The sequence below is a fragment of the Wyeomyia smithii genome, chromosome 2, assembly GCF_029784165.1.
Source record: "Wyeomyia smithii strain HCP4-BCI-WySm-NY-G18 chromosome 2, ASM2978416v1, whole genome shotgun sequence".
Lineage (NCBI taxonomy): Eukaryota > Metazoa > Arthropoda > Insecta > Diptera > Culicidae > Wyeomyia > Wyeomyia smithii.
Genome location: NC_073695.1, coordinates 252670457 through 252688450, shown reverse-complemented (window position 1 = coordinate 252688450; position 17994 = coordinate 252670457). Strand labels below are relative to the sequence as shown.

Sequence of the window (17994 nt, the reverse complement as noted above, 5' to 3'; positions counted from 1 at the left end):
AAATCGCGAGACCCCAGCAATATGTCGTGATATTAGCAGAACTGCTGATGTGCCATCGAACGAAACAAGCAATAGTCGAAAGGTGTACTTAATATCTGTGAAATAAAGGACGTTCCAATTGAGCGTTTCTATGTTAGTTTTAACGACTTTGTTAGTATGAGGCCGAACGTTGTCATGCAGCAGAACCACTTTGTCGTGCCTCTGCTCGTGTTGCAGCCATTTTTCACGCAATGCTCGGCTTAGTCGCATAAATTGAAGTCGATATTATTTTACTGCGATGGTTTCGTCCGGTGTCAATAGCTCTTATTTCTCATGGTCTGGGTCCATTTAATATTCAACACAACCTTCACTGCGTACCGAGCCGATAACATATAAAAGCATGACGGAGTAATCCCTATGACTTGCTGTAATAAATCCATTTTTCATCACCTCTCATGGTGCGATGAAGGAAACTCGTTCTTTTTTGCTTCAGCAGCAAGTTGTGCACAGGTGAAAACATGACGCACAACGTCCCAATTGTTCGAATCATAAGGATTTCTTTATGATTTGATTCATTCTCAAAGCGTGCAATTGGAAATGGCTTGGTGGGTAGCTCCTAAAACCGAGGTAAGCTGTTCCTGCGTTTGGCATGAATCAAAGCCGTTTGTTCACCATATGTCTCAGCTTAGTTCATCAATTTTTAGATATGCCAAAACATTTCTGCACTTTTGACATTATTTGTCAACATTTCGTGTACTTTTAATACAAAATTATAAATTTTATGGTTTCAAGAGTTTAGATAGTTTCAGCAGTTTTTCACAGTCTTCGATAGTTTTTAATAGCCCATGACAATTTTGGATTGATTTTGGAAGATCGTTTTAGACAATATTGAACGATTGTTGACAGGTTTTTCATTTTTTGACAGATATTGATAGATTCTGGAAGGTTTCTAATTTCTGACAATATTTGGCATTTTCTAAACGTTCAACATGTTTCATATTTTCGTTAATTTTGTAAAATTTAACATAACTGGCGCCATCTATTCACAAATAGCGAAAACTTAGTTACGCATATTTTTTGAATTAGTTAACACATCTTTACAGTTCTTCAAGGTTCTGTTTGTTTATGACTGAATCCAAACATTTTCAGTTCAACTTACACAGTTCTTAACATTGTTGGTATTACTAATATTTTGATATTGATAAGTCTTAAGCAGTTTCAACTGTATTCGTTAGAATTTTTATATTTTTGAACAGTTTTTGACGAGTTTTTGTTTCTCAGAGTTTCTAATGATTTTCGACTATGCTTGATATTTTCAACAGCCGTTAATATTCTTCCCATTACAGGTTTCAATTTTATTTTTCAAATAAAACATTTAGGTTGTGAGACTAAAACAATGAGTTATAAAGTGAGAATTATGATATGTTGTGAAATCACCTTGTAAAAGAAATAAATAGTCTTTTAAACAAATTGAAGAGAAGAACAAAGCAGTTATAGAATCATTAATTATATCGAAAGATAGAACATGTCGAAAGATAGTTACGAAATCAATTCAAACTGCGGAACACTCCGAAAATAGCAAACTAAGTCATAGATAAACGACCTGTTTGGAACGTTATGTCCGATATAAGCCTTACACCGGTAAATGCCTCCGATTTCCGGCTACATTTGGTCCAAAGGAAAGAGCGACCAAGAAGCGCTTGTACCTGCTTTCTCATTAAATCGGTGTCGCTGGCTGGCGTCGAAAATATATTGTTTCGAAAGTAATTTATTAGTTTATCCCCATCCCTCCCCGCTCTGCTAAGCCTAGAATGTCCGTTCAGAAGAAGCAATCTGCACCTCGTGGGTGCTGCACACTTCAAGAGGAAAAATTCTTCCCTCCCATCGGTTTCACGTGGGCTGCAGTCCTGCCGAAACGAGAGGGAAAGGTAAAAAGTCGACTTTCTTGTCGCAGTCTAACTTCTTTTTCGGCAGATTATGGAAGTAATTCATTATGATTTCAAATGAAATTTGCGTCCAGAGCGAAATTATTGCTTTCGACGAAGTGAAAGTTTCCACATTTACTGATTCAGTTGGCACTTTGGCGAGGCCAGTTAAGCTGCTTTGGCATGTCTGCTCTGCGATGTGGGTCGGAGGTGCCTGGGTTAGAAATTTTCCTGACAACGGAAAGATTTTTCCTCGACTGTGTCGAAGTGTACGTTAACATGTAATTTCCTTTTCGCTAGAAAAGTGGAAGAGCGAACAAAAAGGGATGCCCCACCGAACGAAACAAAAGCAGCGGGAAAGTAATCGCTAATGTTAGTCTCATTATTCTTTTATTCGAGTAGGTTTTTAGTTTTAAAACGACTGCACAGCCAAAACCAAGGACTCAAGATTAAGGCGGCAGTAAAAGGGATTATACTTTCAGCATCGCAACCGGAGTGGCAGACGCTGTAATCCTACTCCGCATTAATTAAAATCTTTGAATTAATTGTATCATGAATTCGTTGTCGGCAACAACTGCGGTGAGGCGGGGGTGATAGGAAAAGCTTTTTCTCGTACAGACTCGTGCTCCCCGGGTGCTCTCGCTGGAACAAAAAAGCAAAGTTTCAGGGCACATTTACTGGCGCGTCTAGTCCTAAACATTGTCAACGGAGTCAGAAGATGCGGAAATAAAGGACTAAACAGGATCAAAGTTTGCGCTGTGACAAAAAGTTTTCGCCAAGAGCGCCAACTTCAGGTAGGTGCATTAGTTGCCGAAAAGTTTCGAAAACAGTGACTGCGAAGTTAATGAGATTGACCCGAAAAGTTTCCGTTCGGAGGTGCTGCGTTTTTGCAGTTGGAACGAAATTTACGTAATTTTTACGCTTGAGATGTTGATAGCTCAGCTGTAGAACGTGCAGATTGTTGCTGGGGAGGCACTTTTATTCTGAAGAGGGACTGGTTTTGTTCGTGATAGGAATTGCAGGATGGAGGAAAAAAATGTAATGATACTTGGAAAGGCTTACGTTTTTCGTCTCCGGTTTCTATAGCACAGGTGCTCGAAACAATCTAGATCTAACCAATCAATTAATATTAGAGCGTAAACCCAAGGAATAACAGCCCAAGTATCATCAATGTACATAGGTTTACTCCCTTGTCACCGGTGGGATTGTTTGATTACGGTGCCTTAATAGAAAAATAATCCAAACCGAGCACCGGCTGTGTGATATAACCATTGCTGAATCCCATCTGCGCAATCCCTTCGACCTATTAAGTGTCCCGATTGTCATGATTGTAATAGCCTTTTCTCCCTTCACTTTTCCGTGCGAAACCCGACAAAGAAAAACTTGCTTACTTTAGCGTGATGATAACAAAGTGAAAATCTGCCGGTGCCACTGCCTTGCGAGGGAATATTCTTCAGCCGGGCGCTTTTTTTTGCTGTGCCTTTCGTACTTATAACTATAGTAAAATCCAATAAATTATGGTCTGGCCCTCAGGTGCGAAATTCTCTGCGCTATACATTTGTTTCGCCGGTTTTTGTTCCCATGCATCTTAGGGCTATCCGAGCCGGGTACTAACAATAGTCAGCTATTTTTTTTTTCTTTCGCTCGTTTGTTTGTATTGTCATAGCTATGTTAACGTTTTTATTACGGCTTTGAGAATACACACTGGATGCTGTTATAACCGCCATTATAAGCCGGTGAAATATTTAGAGAGATAAATAGTTTTTCTTCTCGGTCGGCTACGGAGGTGAGATTAGTGGGAATCTGCATGTGACGAGGGTAGTTTGCCGTTTTGGAAACTTTTGAACTTTTTATGAGCGAGGTCAGAAAATATTCTGAAGCATTGTATTTTATTACGAATTATTGATTTCCTTCCACCCACGATTGTTTAACAATAAAAAGTATTTTCCTCAGAGTAATCCAATGTTCCTCTAGCACTGGTTGGCATCATTCAACTGGAAGATAACTTTGACTGAGCAGCCGGCAAGAAAACAAGCCACAAAAGGCGCGTATAACGAATCGTAATACAAACAGAAGAAATATTCGCCAAACCGGCAAAGTTTTGCGATTCATTCCGGGAGGAATATTATTCCACCGGCCACCAATCCCGCATAAACAAGATATTATTTTATTTCGGTGATGCCGGCTTTTTCTCCAGCTTCCTGTGCGCGCTACTGAAAAGGTATTGACTTTGTTTTCTTCCTGGCCATTATTACTGCAGTTTACTTGCTGCGTCATCGCCGCCATCCTTTTGCCAGGCCGGTCCTCCTGCCCAGTTGATTTTCCATCCGTGCGCGCATCAGCCCGGCTCTGTGGCCGGCTGGGGCGTTCCGCAGTTGGATGCTTTATTATTTGCTCTCTGCTGAAGGAGAGCAACGATTGCAATTCACCACCTTGCCTCCGCTAGCCAGCAAACCGGCAACGGTGTGTTACGGCAGGCTGTGCAATCGTTCCGTCGGGAAAGCGATGGAAAGCTATCATTAAAATTTAATGAGAATTTTTTACTCAAACTCTCGCATTTTACTGCAACGAATGGCAGGAGTGAAATGGTGATTTAGTTGTAATAGTGCATAGTGACTGGAACCAAAGTAGACGTAAGAGACACGACGGAGTGGACGGAAAATAGGAAAAATGCCTGATGAAGAAGCCACTCGGTTAAATTACTGTGCGAAGCAGTGCCTTGATGGATGAAGGTGGTCTTTTCTAACATTTAATATGTTGACAAAGAATGCTTATGAAAAATCCTGTTTGAAAAATTGTTGAATTATTATGCACGCATATCATTATAGCAAAATTACTTCATTATCATTAAGATGGAGATAACATAAACAAACATTAATTTTGCAAGAATCAATCAGGCGAATGACAACTATCAACCATTTTTTGTTACAACTTGACTCGATTGTTTAACGAAAAAATTTTACAGGTGAACAAGCAACTTTTGGCTTATGTATAAAAAAAACTATTGAAGCTGATATTGTTACTTTTAGTAAAATATAACGTATTGAAGGGGAACGAATTATTTATAAATGACGTGGAGGTAGAAATAAAAATTTTACATTTAATCATTGCTGAACGCAGCTGAGGACTGAGCCATAATCGCTTTAATACTGAGCAAATTATAGCAGAGTTAAAGTATTTTCTGTGAAAAACGTTGTGGTTCATACTACCTCTGGACAGTCTATAAACGCCAATGTCTTGATCGAAATGTGATTTTTGTCCCAAACTTGGCCTATTATACGTCACATCTAAACTAATAGAAAGATGAGTAAAAAATCAATCCTTTTTGGTTCAGCTTCGCAGCATTCTACCAGCTCGCTGCTATAGCTGAGAACAGGATGGTATAGTTAAGCGCAAATATCTAAATCAATAGTTGAAATTTTCCTTAAACTTTTGGTATGATAACCAGTGAAAAAAATAACTAAAAATAATTAGAAAAGCAGCGGCAAACCAATCACAAGTTCGCTTTCTTTTCGCGATTTTTATCCTAGAACCATGTTGTAAATGGCTCTACCTTTTTTCTAATTTTGTCATTTCCCTTTCAGCTGATCCTAAGGTACAATGCAGTCGTCGTATGTTCGAGATTTGTTTAGTGTAGCGCTAGCCCCGCAATTGTCCTGTACACTGAAACAGTTGGCTGCAGAATCTGTGATAATAAAAATCAGATCGAGTTCCTTTGCATTGCTTTTTTGTCTTCAACCCAGTTTCGCAAAACGTAAAGAGACTTTATTCCGCATGTAATACGAATGTATGAGAATAAATCTCAATTCCATGTTGGCAAACAGTGGAACTGGACCGATGAAGCTCTCAGATAACAAATAACAGAAGATGCAACGCACTCTCAGCCTACTTACTAACTTCCACAGTCTAGAGCCGTGGAGACTCGTGCTGTATAAAGATTTTTTTTGTACTCTCCTCCCGGGCTAATCGTCGCCAATAATACTAACTTTTTTGTGTTAAGAGATCTAGGAATGGTTTATTCGGCAAAGTTTTAGAACGTAAAAAAATATGAAATCTTGCTGAACAAATGAAAATCCTATCTTCATTGGGTACAGAGTTACAGAGTATATTCTATAAAAGTTACTTAAAAGTTAATTTTTTACACCTTACTTTTATTAGTTACATTTTACAAGAAAACGTTATTCTAGAGAAGCATTTGGACATACAAAACACACTTTTTTGTTGAAGGCCATACATCTCCAGAACTTATCCTTACATTGTTGTAGCACAATTCAGCATATTTTTTCGATAACTTTAACAACGTATAGAATTAAGATTAGGTGGATTGGGAAACATGGAACTTAAAACAGTTTTGAGCACTCGAGCTAAACTTCGAGAAAAAGTATTTACATCATGATTCTGATTGCCACTTTTTACTTTATACATTCTTAAAGATATCGAAAAAATAAGCTAAAACATGCTATAACTTTGTAAGGAAAAGTCCTGGAGATGTATGGCCTTCAATAAAAACGTGTGTTTTGTATGTCCAAATGCTTCTCTACAATAACGTTTTCTTGTAAAATGTAACTATCAAAAGTTAAGTCAAAAAATTAACTTCTAAGTAACTTTTACAGAAAATACACTGTAACTCTGTACTGGCAAAAGATAGGATTTTCATTTGTTTAGCAAAGTTTCATATTTTTTCACGTTCTAAAACTTTGCCGAATAAATTATTCCTCTATCTCTTAACACAAAAAAGTTAGTATTTTCGATAGATGATATCCTACTGTAACATATGCTCGCTGTACTCTTATATGGGTGAATTGGGACAAATGGAACCTAAACGAGTTTATAGTACTTCAGTTTCACTTCAAGGAAAAGTATTGTCATCATGATTCCACTTGCCCCTTTTTAACCTATACGTTCTTGAAGTTATCGAAAAAATAAGCTAAAATATGATATAACATTGTGAGTAAAAGCCCTTCAGATTTATGGTCTTTAGCAAAAATGTGTGTTTTGTGTGTCCTAACAATTCCTCCGAACAACACCTTCGTGTAAAATGCAACTAAAAAGAGTTAGATACAAAAAACTAACTTTTAAGTAAGTTCCGTGTAATTTACTTTATAATTTTGTACCAAAAAAAGATAGGATTTTCATTTGTTCAACAAAATTTCATATTTTTGAGTTTTCTATAATTTTGCTGAATAAACTATTCTTCTATCTCTTAACACAAAAAAAGTTAACTTTTTTATTTTTAGTATAGTAAACTTTTCATATTTTTGACAATTTGCAATTATGCGGGTCATTCATGCAAACAATTGTTCCGAAGACACTTTCAAGCTAGGATGAAGGTGAAAGGCGCTATGGAATTAAGTTCCACTTTTTGCCTTATTGGACCACTGTGCGGTGGGGTCCTTGAAGAGAACGATTTTACCGCACTGTCGTTCAGCATCCTTGCGACATGTCCAGCCCTCCCGATCTTCGTTACGTGGACTATGGGGATCTCTTCTTGTGATTCATATAGGCCTGCGTCACACATAGTCTCGTTGATCATGCGATCCTGAATTCTGCCTAGCACATAAAACCCGTTTCCAGCTCGTTGCTTACTCCACCGCTCGTGTAGACCTGGGCCTTCTCAACCTTCTCAATTTTACGACAAATCTCCTGCAGGGCCACGGTGCCGAACATGCAGGATTCTAAATGCTCATACAGCACCCTTTCTCCGTCAACGAAATTTAGCGACTTGCAATTCCAGGTAGGGTAATGTATCATGATCCGACCAGTTTAGACTATTTTCAAGGTACATCGCTTTTCATGACACATTTTCACCATTAATGTTACATGTAATCATAAATAATATATATTTATCGAAAAATTCTATCTGTCCAGTTTACAAAAATAACAATTTATAGCAAATCTGACGTAAATTCATTTAAATATATCGTTTTTCCTGACCATAGAATTCGTATCATGATCGGACCAAAAAAAATGTATCATAGTCGGACAAGTGTGCTTCTGAGACTTCAAGCGATTTTCCGCTTCGCGTGCTTTACATGCACGGTGTTTGGTTTGGGCTTGATCAATTAGATATTTTTCGTGATTCTAAATCTATTTCAAAACATTTTTTTATTGTTGTGAAAACGTTTTGAATTATATTTGAGCTTCCAATATGGCAAATTTGTTTATTCAATTTGTGGGTGTTTTCCCCACTTGGGTCCTCAAGTAGTACTACAAATTTCCGAATATTGCAATGCTCTAACTTTTATGCCTGAAGTGCGATATTCGGCCAATAGTACTTGTTACAGGAGTTACCTCACGGTGAAATATATTTCACTCTCACGCTCACTTCATTTTTTTTGACCTATTTCCCATTTCATCTAAAGTGAAGTGACAAAATTAGCTCCGTGAAGTGAGATTGACAGTGAAGTGAAAATGAGAATGTGACAAGAGAAATGAGTTTCCCAGCACAAAAATTTCCCAAAAAGCACAACAAGTCCCAGAAATTCGAGTTTTTCCGATTTCTTTTTTAGGGAAAACACCAGATCTCGGCGTTTTACGCAAGTCTAAAGCAGGTATTACACGAAGCAAATATGTTCTATTTTTGGAACGGATTTTATTTTGTGCAAATAAAAATCGTACCAAAAATAGCAAATATTCGCTTCGTCTAACACCTGCTTAAGATATTTGGTATCAACAAAAATTTACATATCGCTAATTGCATGAACTGTGCCTTTCGTCATCAATCGAAAAAGTGAGACTCAAAGCGGTCAATTTGAGACACTACTTTCTTTAGTTCGATTGAGTTGAAATTTCGTATGAGGACATTTTTTGGAGAGACGAAACTTTTAAGCCCTATCGCTACACGAAATTCAAAGATTATTTATTTGCTATACGTTTCCTTTGCCACAGCTCAAAAATTAGTTAGTCTCAAAGAGAGTCTTGTTACTGAAAAATAAATTCGATATACTTATTATCATTTGGTTACAAATCAATCAATTTTTAAACCGTTCTCACCTTCGTGAAATCATTTTACCGTTCAAAATAATCGTGAAAAAATTTCACGCAAAACGTCGCATATGAATTTTCATATATTTTATTTATCACTCTCTCGTAAACTGTTCGAAAATTCGCGGGAAAAAGTGCTTCCTAAATAAGTATGACACTGAGTTATATTTTCCCTATTGGAAGCATAGTTGACTATTTATAGTGAAGTTTTAAATAATTTTGCTTTAGTTTGCGAACCTTACGACGTTTGTGAGAGGTTTTATTCTATAAAAAATAAGCTTCATCATTTTTATTCTGTTCCAATGAATTAAACGTGAAATCCTTCATTGGGTATATCAAGCATACGCAAAGTGAAGCAGTGATGTCTCAGAAGTAAGTTGGTCCGATCATGGTTCAATGCTCGTCCGATCATGATACAAAACAGGCTTCCGCGTTTCACCAATAATTCAAGAAGTTTTTCGATGATGCGGATACATATTTGATACAGTTTTTTATTCAATTGTTGAGAAATTTCGTATATACAAAAATGGTCCGATCATGGTACATTTTCTGACTGGTCCGATCATGATACAACACCCTACCAAGTTTCCACTCGTGGTCCGTTTTTCGTTGCCTTGGTCCGAATGTTCCGAGTTATATTTACTTGATTGTTTGCAGTGTAATCGTTTCGGTAGGTTGTCTCACTTCTTGGATATAGCGTTCAGGTAAAAAAATGGATTTGAGATTCTGCACTGGAAAAAAAATTCATTTAAAAAACAAAAAGGAATCTTGAAAAAATATTTTTTTATAGATTTTTTTCCAAATAGGTTTTGCTAAAAAGTTTGCCTAATAAAAACTTTGTCATGATTGACGCGGTTTCACATTTTTACCTCTGAGACCATAACCTTTCAATAATGACAAGAATGCGAAAAAATTTAGCCCTCCCAGCTGGTCTCGAGGTACGATACTGGCCTAACAAGCCAGTCATCGTAGGTTCGAGTCTCGACTCAGGAGAGACTGTTAATGTCACTGGGATCGTAGCGCTCGCCCCGCAATTGTCCTGTTCACTTAATAGTTGGCTGCGAAGTCTGTGTATAATAAACAGAATAAACATGAGTTCCGAATCGGAATATAGAGGCACCCCAAGGCAAGGAGAAAAAATTTATTAAGGGATGTTTTTGAAAAATTGTCTGAACTCTCATTTGAAAGAATTGAAGAAATCAATTTTGAGATCCCACACTGAAAAAATAAATATTTATTTTTTCAAAATTAAGGCGTGGTATGTACATAGAAAAAAACGGTCATCTCCGTTTTCATTCGAAATATTTTATTTAGATAGACAATTTCGTTGCCTGAAACTTTTCTGAACAAACTAAAACAGACACTCTTGAGGAGAGAATTATTTTATGAAATAACTTTTTCGAGCGGTTCCATGAATGGTCGTCTGAGAGAGGGAATTCCTTAGAGACGTAGTTCTATGTCACAAATAAAAACGATGAGTCTCAGACAACAGAGGGGTGTAAATTGAAAACCGAAAACATCGAAAGCGTCACGAAATTGTCCACTTTCAAATACTTAAAACTTATTCATTCATACAGCAATCGATAAGAAAATCTGCGTCCACCAAAAGCAAAAAAGTTTAATGATATCATGCTAACTGTCGTACTATTGAAAAATGTAGACATTTTGTGAACGATTTGTTGTTGTTTCGCTCACACGAGTGCACAAGGACACGACCATCGGATGTATAGCATTCAGAAGAGCAATTTAAAAAAAGTGTCACGATTTCATAATTTGTGTGTCACTTGTGCTTTTAATATTTTTTTTGTATTACACCTTATTTCGAAAAAGTTTAATTGTAAAACAATATTGATTTAGAAGATATTTTTAGAGTTAGAATGGTTTGTTTGGTCGGAGTGGCATTCTCGGCGGTAGATAAGAGTTTTTTCTTTCAGTGAAATATATATGTATCAAAAAATAAATCGAATCCACAGCACAAAGCTTCCACTCCCGCCAGCAAACATATTTGCGCCATCCACCGGTTCCAATGATCCACAGCATGTTATCCGTTGGTTATCATCATGCGATAAACATCCGCCAAGCAACCGAGTCCCCGAGTCCGCAAATGTCGTCCCCGCGTAACCCTAGGGCGTGCGGCGGCGGCGTGGGGTCACTACATATCGGCGATGCTCCCGGTCGAGCGACCTGACATTTGCACGCCAAATTTGAAACAATTTTGCACCGCACTGACACGCTCGGTTGACCGTCCGCGGTCTGTATAAATCTTCCTCCGCCACTAGTGGCGGCATTCGGCTGCTGCCATTCGCGGGACCAAAAGTGCCATTTTCTGCTAAATATAGCGGTTGATTTAGCTGGTGTGTCCGGTTTGCACCAATATGTGTACTCGTACAGTCACACGGGCTACGGGTCTTCCTGGTGCGTGTTTTTGTCGTACTAATGCCTCCGGCCTTGCAATGTTAGCCCAGGTGACCTACACCGACCGGCCATGAATTTTCCGCACCGGAGATGGAAGTGGTGGCAGGAAATGCTTTCACAATTGTATATTATGTTGCCAAACCGCAAAATGGGCAAACCACCAATAATAGCGAGGGAACGGTTTCCTGTCCTCCCACGTGGTTCGCGCGCTTCATATGAAAGCTTACGATTGAAATGGAAAACGGTTAGAATATCGATTTCTCGTTTTCGACTGTTCGAATTCGGTACGTTAAACTAAACTGCAAATTAACATTCAATATTTTTCGCTCTTTTATTTTTTTCCAGCGGAACGAACCCAGTTGTAATCGCCTCGCCACCCGAACTGGCCGGTATGACGCTGGAAAAGCGGCTCACCTCGTACGACTGGGCCAACCAATTCGAAAGCTTTCAGTACGTGACCCGGAGAGGTTCGTTCAAACCTCTGTGCTGGACACCAAATAACAGCATGCTGCCGGTAAGTGTTGCGGGGGAATTTCGTAACGCATTCCATAAATATTTTTCTGTTTAACAAAAAAAGGTAGAAAAAATTCCACTGATTTCCTGGCCATTTTCGGAACATGTCGAAAAGGTTGTGGTTCGAGAATATTACCTTTGCGACAGCACCGCTCAGGGCGGTTACCTTACCGGGACAATGAAAAGTAATTTCACCAACAGTACCAAATCAAATATACTTTTCGCTTTTGTGGTCTTTGAAAATAGTCGGTTCGCATCGCAATGGATGTCGTCTTGGACGGGTTAGTGTGGATTTTAATGACGATTTTTCGACTATAAATGACATTTGTAAATGGAAAAGGTGATATTTAATATTATTTTTCTTACGTACCGCCGCTATGAGTTTCCAAAGCGTCTCAAAAAACCTGTCTAGGAGAAAGATAAAAAATCACTTTTAAGACAACCAAATAGAAACCCTGATTGGATTCTGTATGTTGATTACACCGTCTTTGTTCACTTCAGGACAAAGAAAAGGTGCGTGACGTGATGTTGAAGTACTGGTTTCCGTTCTTTTGTGAAGAAGGAAAAATCAGAGCATTTTCTCAATGCTTTTCACGTGTGCTGATATATCTATACTTCATTCAGTGAGAGCTTAGTTACTTGAACTGTGTAGAATTTATTAAACTGGATGCGTACCACGTGACTCGACTATCAGAAAAGCCTCATGCTTCACTTTTAGACAAAATGTCGGTTCTCTATTATTACTCACAACCAGCGTTGCCACTAAGTTTGGAAAAAAATCTGGCAAAACGAAAATAAAAAGTCTGGTAAAAATCTGTCACTCATTTTTGGATAAAACTCCTGGCAGAATTGAAAGAGATGACCTTTTTTTTTGCTCTCGCCGGGTGTAGGTAGGTAAAGGCTAGGCACGGTTCATCTCGCAGTAATGAATTTTTTGCGAGACGACGCGGATAAAATCTGGCTCATTTACAAATATCTGGCAGATTCTGAGGTTTATCTGTTTGTCTGGCGCGCAAACAGATATCTGGCAAAATCCAGATTTATCTGGCACAATGGCATCGCTGCTCACAACAAGAGACTCATTCCAGATTCACTGCCTTTCATTCAATATCTGTTAAACAAGTTTGAATCATCATTCGTCTCGATATCCAAATTCAGAAGCAGATCTTTCTAGAACTCATACAAAATCATTCTAAACTTAGTTTGGAATCATTTTTAAATGACTTAGGTGATTTTAAAATCATAAAAAAATTACGACACAACCACTTTGAGTCAGAGTGACTTCATTATATAAATTATTTTTAAAGCTTTCTGGAACCTTTCAGAATATAGTCATCTCGGAATGCTTCAAAAGTTATTAATGAATCACTTCAGAATTATTAAATCACGATAATAACCGGACTTAGGGGAGCAATGCCCCCCCCCCCTCTCCTTCCCTAAAGTTAACATCTCATATTTAAGACTAAAACATAAATTAAAAGATCAAAAACAAATCGTGACAATTTAAAATAACTAAAATTTTTGTAACACAATTCTAAAATCGGTTCTGAATAATATGCAGGGTGTTTAATTCCTTGTTGTAAAATTCTTCAGGGGCTAATAGAAAGCCAGATTTGATAAAAAAAACTTCATCGCATATGCCTCAACAATATTGTACTTAGGGGGCCATCCACATACTACGTGGACAGATTTTTGACGATTTTTAGCCCCTCCCCACGCCGCCGCCGCCCATATAAATTCTTTTTTTTTTGTAAGGACCTTGGACATTACACAACCGCCCCCCCCCCCCTCAAGCTGTCCACGTGGTATGTGGATGGCCCCTAGAGTTATTGAACAAAGTTTCTTGAATACCCTTCCCTCGAGTGGCCCTAACTCAAAATGCCTGCACCAAATTACATTTTATTCTTTTTGAAAGTTGATTAAACTCTCTATTAGATACAGTCAAAAAATATGTAGGAAATAATAACAACCCAGTCATTTGAGAATCACTTCATATTGATTTGAACATTTGTTTAAAATCACACAAAAACCAATTTATAACTTTTGGTTCAAGGAGTAAATGTAGTAATAAAGATAGAAAACTAAATTAACTGAAAATATGATAGTAGAAACTACGAAAAAAACAGTCCAGCAAGTGGGACTTGAACCCAAACCTCCCACCTCCAGTCAGATGTGTTCCCGTTACATCACCGCAGAACGTTGAAGACGTAATTCTAGAATCTAGTTTTGTATCGCTTATCCGATTCTCGCACTTTATACATTTACTTCGAAGAGACTATTATTTATAGCTGGCTATTGGTTCAACACCCTCAGTGGAAGTTGAAATGACTTCAGTGTGAACTATATTTTTCGTAGTTTCTACTATCATATTTTCAGTTAATTTAATTTTATCTCCTCATTACGAATCATTGACGAATCATTTTTAAATTATTTAGAATTATTGCAGAATAATTTTTGAATTAGTTTGGCATCATTTTCAAAGCGTTTTTGCATTTTTTAAGAATCATTAAAAATCATTTGGGAAGCATTTGAATCATTTCAGCATTATTTTAGAATTATTTCCAGATGCATTCTGGAACCATTGTAAATCGTTTTAGAATCACTTTGGAATCCTTTTAGAATCGTACTTACTACTCCAAACAGTCCCAAGCCGGGATGTGGCCTTTGCTGTACGTAAGAGTCTACTGCATTCCACTCGGCTCTTTTTTAAGTCATCTTAGAATCACTTTAAAACTATTTTTGAATCATATTAAGGCCATTTTTGATTCGATTTGGTATTTTTTTCACTCATCAAAAAATTATTTCAAAACACTTGGTTATCATTTTGGAATAATTTTGGAATTATTTTAGAATCAATTGAGAATCAGTTTCGATTCATCCTAGAAACATTCAGGACTTATGTTGAGATCATTTGAGAAGAATTTTAAAATCATTTGAGAATCAATCAATAAAATAAGAGAATCATTCTCAAGTTATTTCATCTTTTATCATCCAAAAAAAAATCATTTTAGAAATATTTTAGAATCATCAAAATTGTGAGATCATGGGAGAAAATTTTTGAAATCTTCTAAGAGTAATTTTGGAATTATTTGAGAATCATTTAAGCATTAGTTTACAAAATTATTAGATTCATTTGAATCATTCTAGAACCTTTTTAGAATAATTTTGAACCAATTTAAGAAGCTTTTTATGTCATTTGGGAATCATTTGGAATTATTTTGAAATTATTCTAGATTCACTTTAGAATTCCTTTGAAATCATTTTCAAATCATTTAAGACCATTTAAGGTTCATTTAAGTATCATTTATGAATCATTCTAGAATCATTCAAGAACTTTACTTATAACGTATTAGAATCAGTTTAAAAATATTTTGAAATCATTAAGGAACCATTTAAGATTCACTTTAAAACCATTTCTGTATCATTTCAGATTCATACTCAAATCATCTCAGAATCATTGAGGAATGATTTGAAAAGCATTCAAGAATAATTTTAGAAACATTCTAGAATCAACTCAGAATATTATAAAAATCATCTAGGAAGCATTTCAGAACTATTGTAGAATCATTTTAAAATAATTTCTGAATCATTTTAGAAATATTTAGGAATCACTTTAAAATCACTTGGGTATCATCTTGAAATCGTTTCAGCACAATTTTAGAATCACTTTGGAATCATTTTTAAATAATTATGGAATCATTTTTGCTTAGTTTTAGAATTTTTAAAACGTATTAGAATCAGTTTGAAAATATTTTGTAATCACTTAAGAACCATTGAAGATTCATTTCAAAACCATTTTTATATCATTTTAGATTTATACTTGAATCATCTTAGAATCATTAAGGAATGATTTAGAAAATATTCGAAAATAATTTTGGAAAAATTCTAGAATCAACTCAGAATATTATAAGAATCATCAAGGAAGCATTTCAGAATTATTGTAGAATCATTTCAAAATCATTTTAGAATCATTTCAAAATCACTTTTGTATCATTTGGGTATCATCTTAAAATCTTTTCAGAACCATTTTAGAATCACTTTGGAATCACTTTGAAATAACTATAGAATCATTTATGCTTAGTTTTAGAATCATTTTAGAGTTCTTCTAGATTTAAAACAATTCAAGAATTTTCTTCTGATTATTTGAGAATCCTTTGGAATCACTTTGTAATCATTTCAGAACAACTTTGGAAATACTTTTCCATTATTTTAGGATTTCTTTGCAATTATTTCAAAACCTTTTAGGGTTCATTTTAAAATCATTTAGGAATCATTTAAGCATCATCTTAGTATCATTTAGTATCTGGTAGCTTACTTTCTAAAGTATCTTAATAACTAAAAGCAAATTGGTCTTTCATAAATTCCACCGTTTGTTGCGCCCACCTTAGCCAAAGAGTCCGCTTTCTCATTGCCCGGTATCGAGCAGCAAAAGCAAAAGCGCGTCGGATCTTTGCGTGTAGACATCGGAGCACTCTTGGTCCCACCACGAAGTGGGAGGCCGTTCTTTGATCGTTACGCCGGGATTTTTCTTCGTTTGGGCTTGCAACGCGGCGTCGAGAATCAAGCCCGCGAGGAGGTTGTATTCTTCAAGTGGTGGATAATGTTGAATCGACTCGACCGCTTTTGAAATCATTTCCTCGTATAACTTCCAATTGACATTCCGTGTGAGGTCATACGGAATGTCAATTGGTCGCATGCGAGTTGACCCGTTTGTAATTGAAATAAGAATAGGCAGATGGTCGCTACCGTGAGGATCGAGGATTACCTTCCATGTGCAATCCAACCGTAGCGACGTCGAACATAAGGATAGAGATCCAAAGCGCTTGGGCGCGCTGGAGGTTTCGGGATACGTGTCATTTCACCGTTGTTCAAAATGGTCATGTCGAAGTCATCGCAAAGGTTATAGATTAAATAGGAGCGGTTATCATTGTAGGAGGAACCCCAAGCCACACCATGAAAGTTGAAGTCTCCCAAAATCAAACGTGGCGAGGGAAGAAGTTCTATTAAATCAAAGAGCAACCGTTGCCCAACCTGTGCTCCTCACGGAAGGAATATATATTGAGGCAATACAAAGCTCTTTACCTTGTATTGTCATTTGACATGCGACAACTTCGATGCCTGGAATCGAGGGGAGGTTAATACGATAGCAAGAATAGCTCTTTTTAATCCCTAAAAGTACTCCTCCATATGGGGTCTCGATCAAGGCGAATAATATTAAAATCATGGAAGTTGAGATCAATATTTGAAGTAAGCCAAGTTTCACAAAGGGAAAATGCATCGCATTTGTTTCTATTTATTAAAACTTTAAATGAATCCATTTTTGGTAAAATACTTCTACAATTCCACTGTAAGACAGAGATAAAATCCTTCGTATACGCAGATAAATTAGGCTTCGAAGGATACAATCGCTGCAAGGAGGGGCCATTGGGCAGTCAACTGCTTCAAAAATGATCTAACTGTTGGGGGGAATGCTGTAAGAAAAATTTTAATTGGATCGGGTACATTGAAAGTTTCAAAAATCCAGTCCACAATGTCAGAAAATTTCACTAATCCAGAGTTTGTTTCATCAACTGGGAGTGCAAAAGGAACAACTGGGGTTTTAGATGTTCCTGGCAGTGCTGGGAACTCCTTCTGGGACTTTAAATTTGCAAGCCCAGGAGGAGTTTGCTTCGGTTTTTCCGCAGCACTGTTTGGTTTGTTTGTAACTTTCATTTCACTTTGGGAAATCTTAGGACCTTTTCGGGGAAGTTTAGGAGAGGAAATATTTTTCCTCTTTCTAGACGCCCCAGGATTGGCATAAGTTTTTCCCGCTGGTGAATCGTCAGAATCTGTTTCATCAGAGGACAACAGATCAAAGGGGTTCGAAGTTATGGTAGAAGTGGTCACGGTCTTCTTCAGCATCTCAGCGTAAGATCGCTTTGAACGCTCCTTAAGTGACCGCTTGATTTTATCTCTGCGCTGCATGTACACCGGGCATGTGGAGAGCTCATGCTGATTCTCCCCGCAGTGAATACATTTTTCAGCATTTACACTGCAAGAATCGTCCGCATGAGTTTCTCCACACTTGCTACATCGTGTCTTATTGCAGCAGTAGGCGGCGGTGTGGCCTAGCTGCTTGCAATTAGTGCAATTCATAACACGGGGTACATACAATCGCACAGGCAGACGAACCCGATCG

At 37.2% G+C, this 17994-nt stretch overlaps 1 protein-coding gene across 1 annotated transcript in view; it reads left to right on the top strand.

The window, feature by feature from the left end:
- LOC129722463 (MOXD1 homolog 2-like) overlaps positions 1 to 17994 on the top strand; it is a 247973-nt gene that overhangs the window by 210704 nt on the left and 19275 nt on the right. The window contains exon 9 of the mRNA XM_055675912.1: positions 11649 to 11817. Within this exon, the coding sequence (XP_055531887.1) occupies positions 11649 to 11817 (169 nt within the window). The remainder of the gene's footprint in view (positions 1 to 11648; positions 11818 to 17994) is intronic.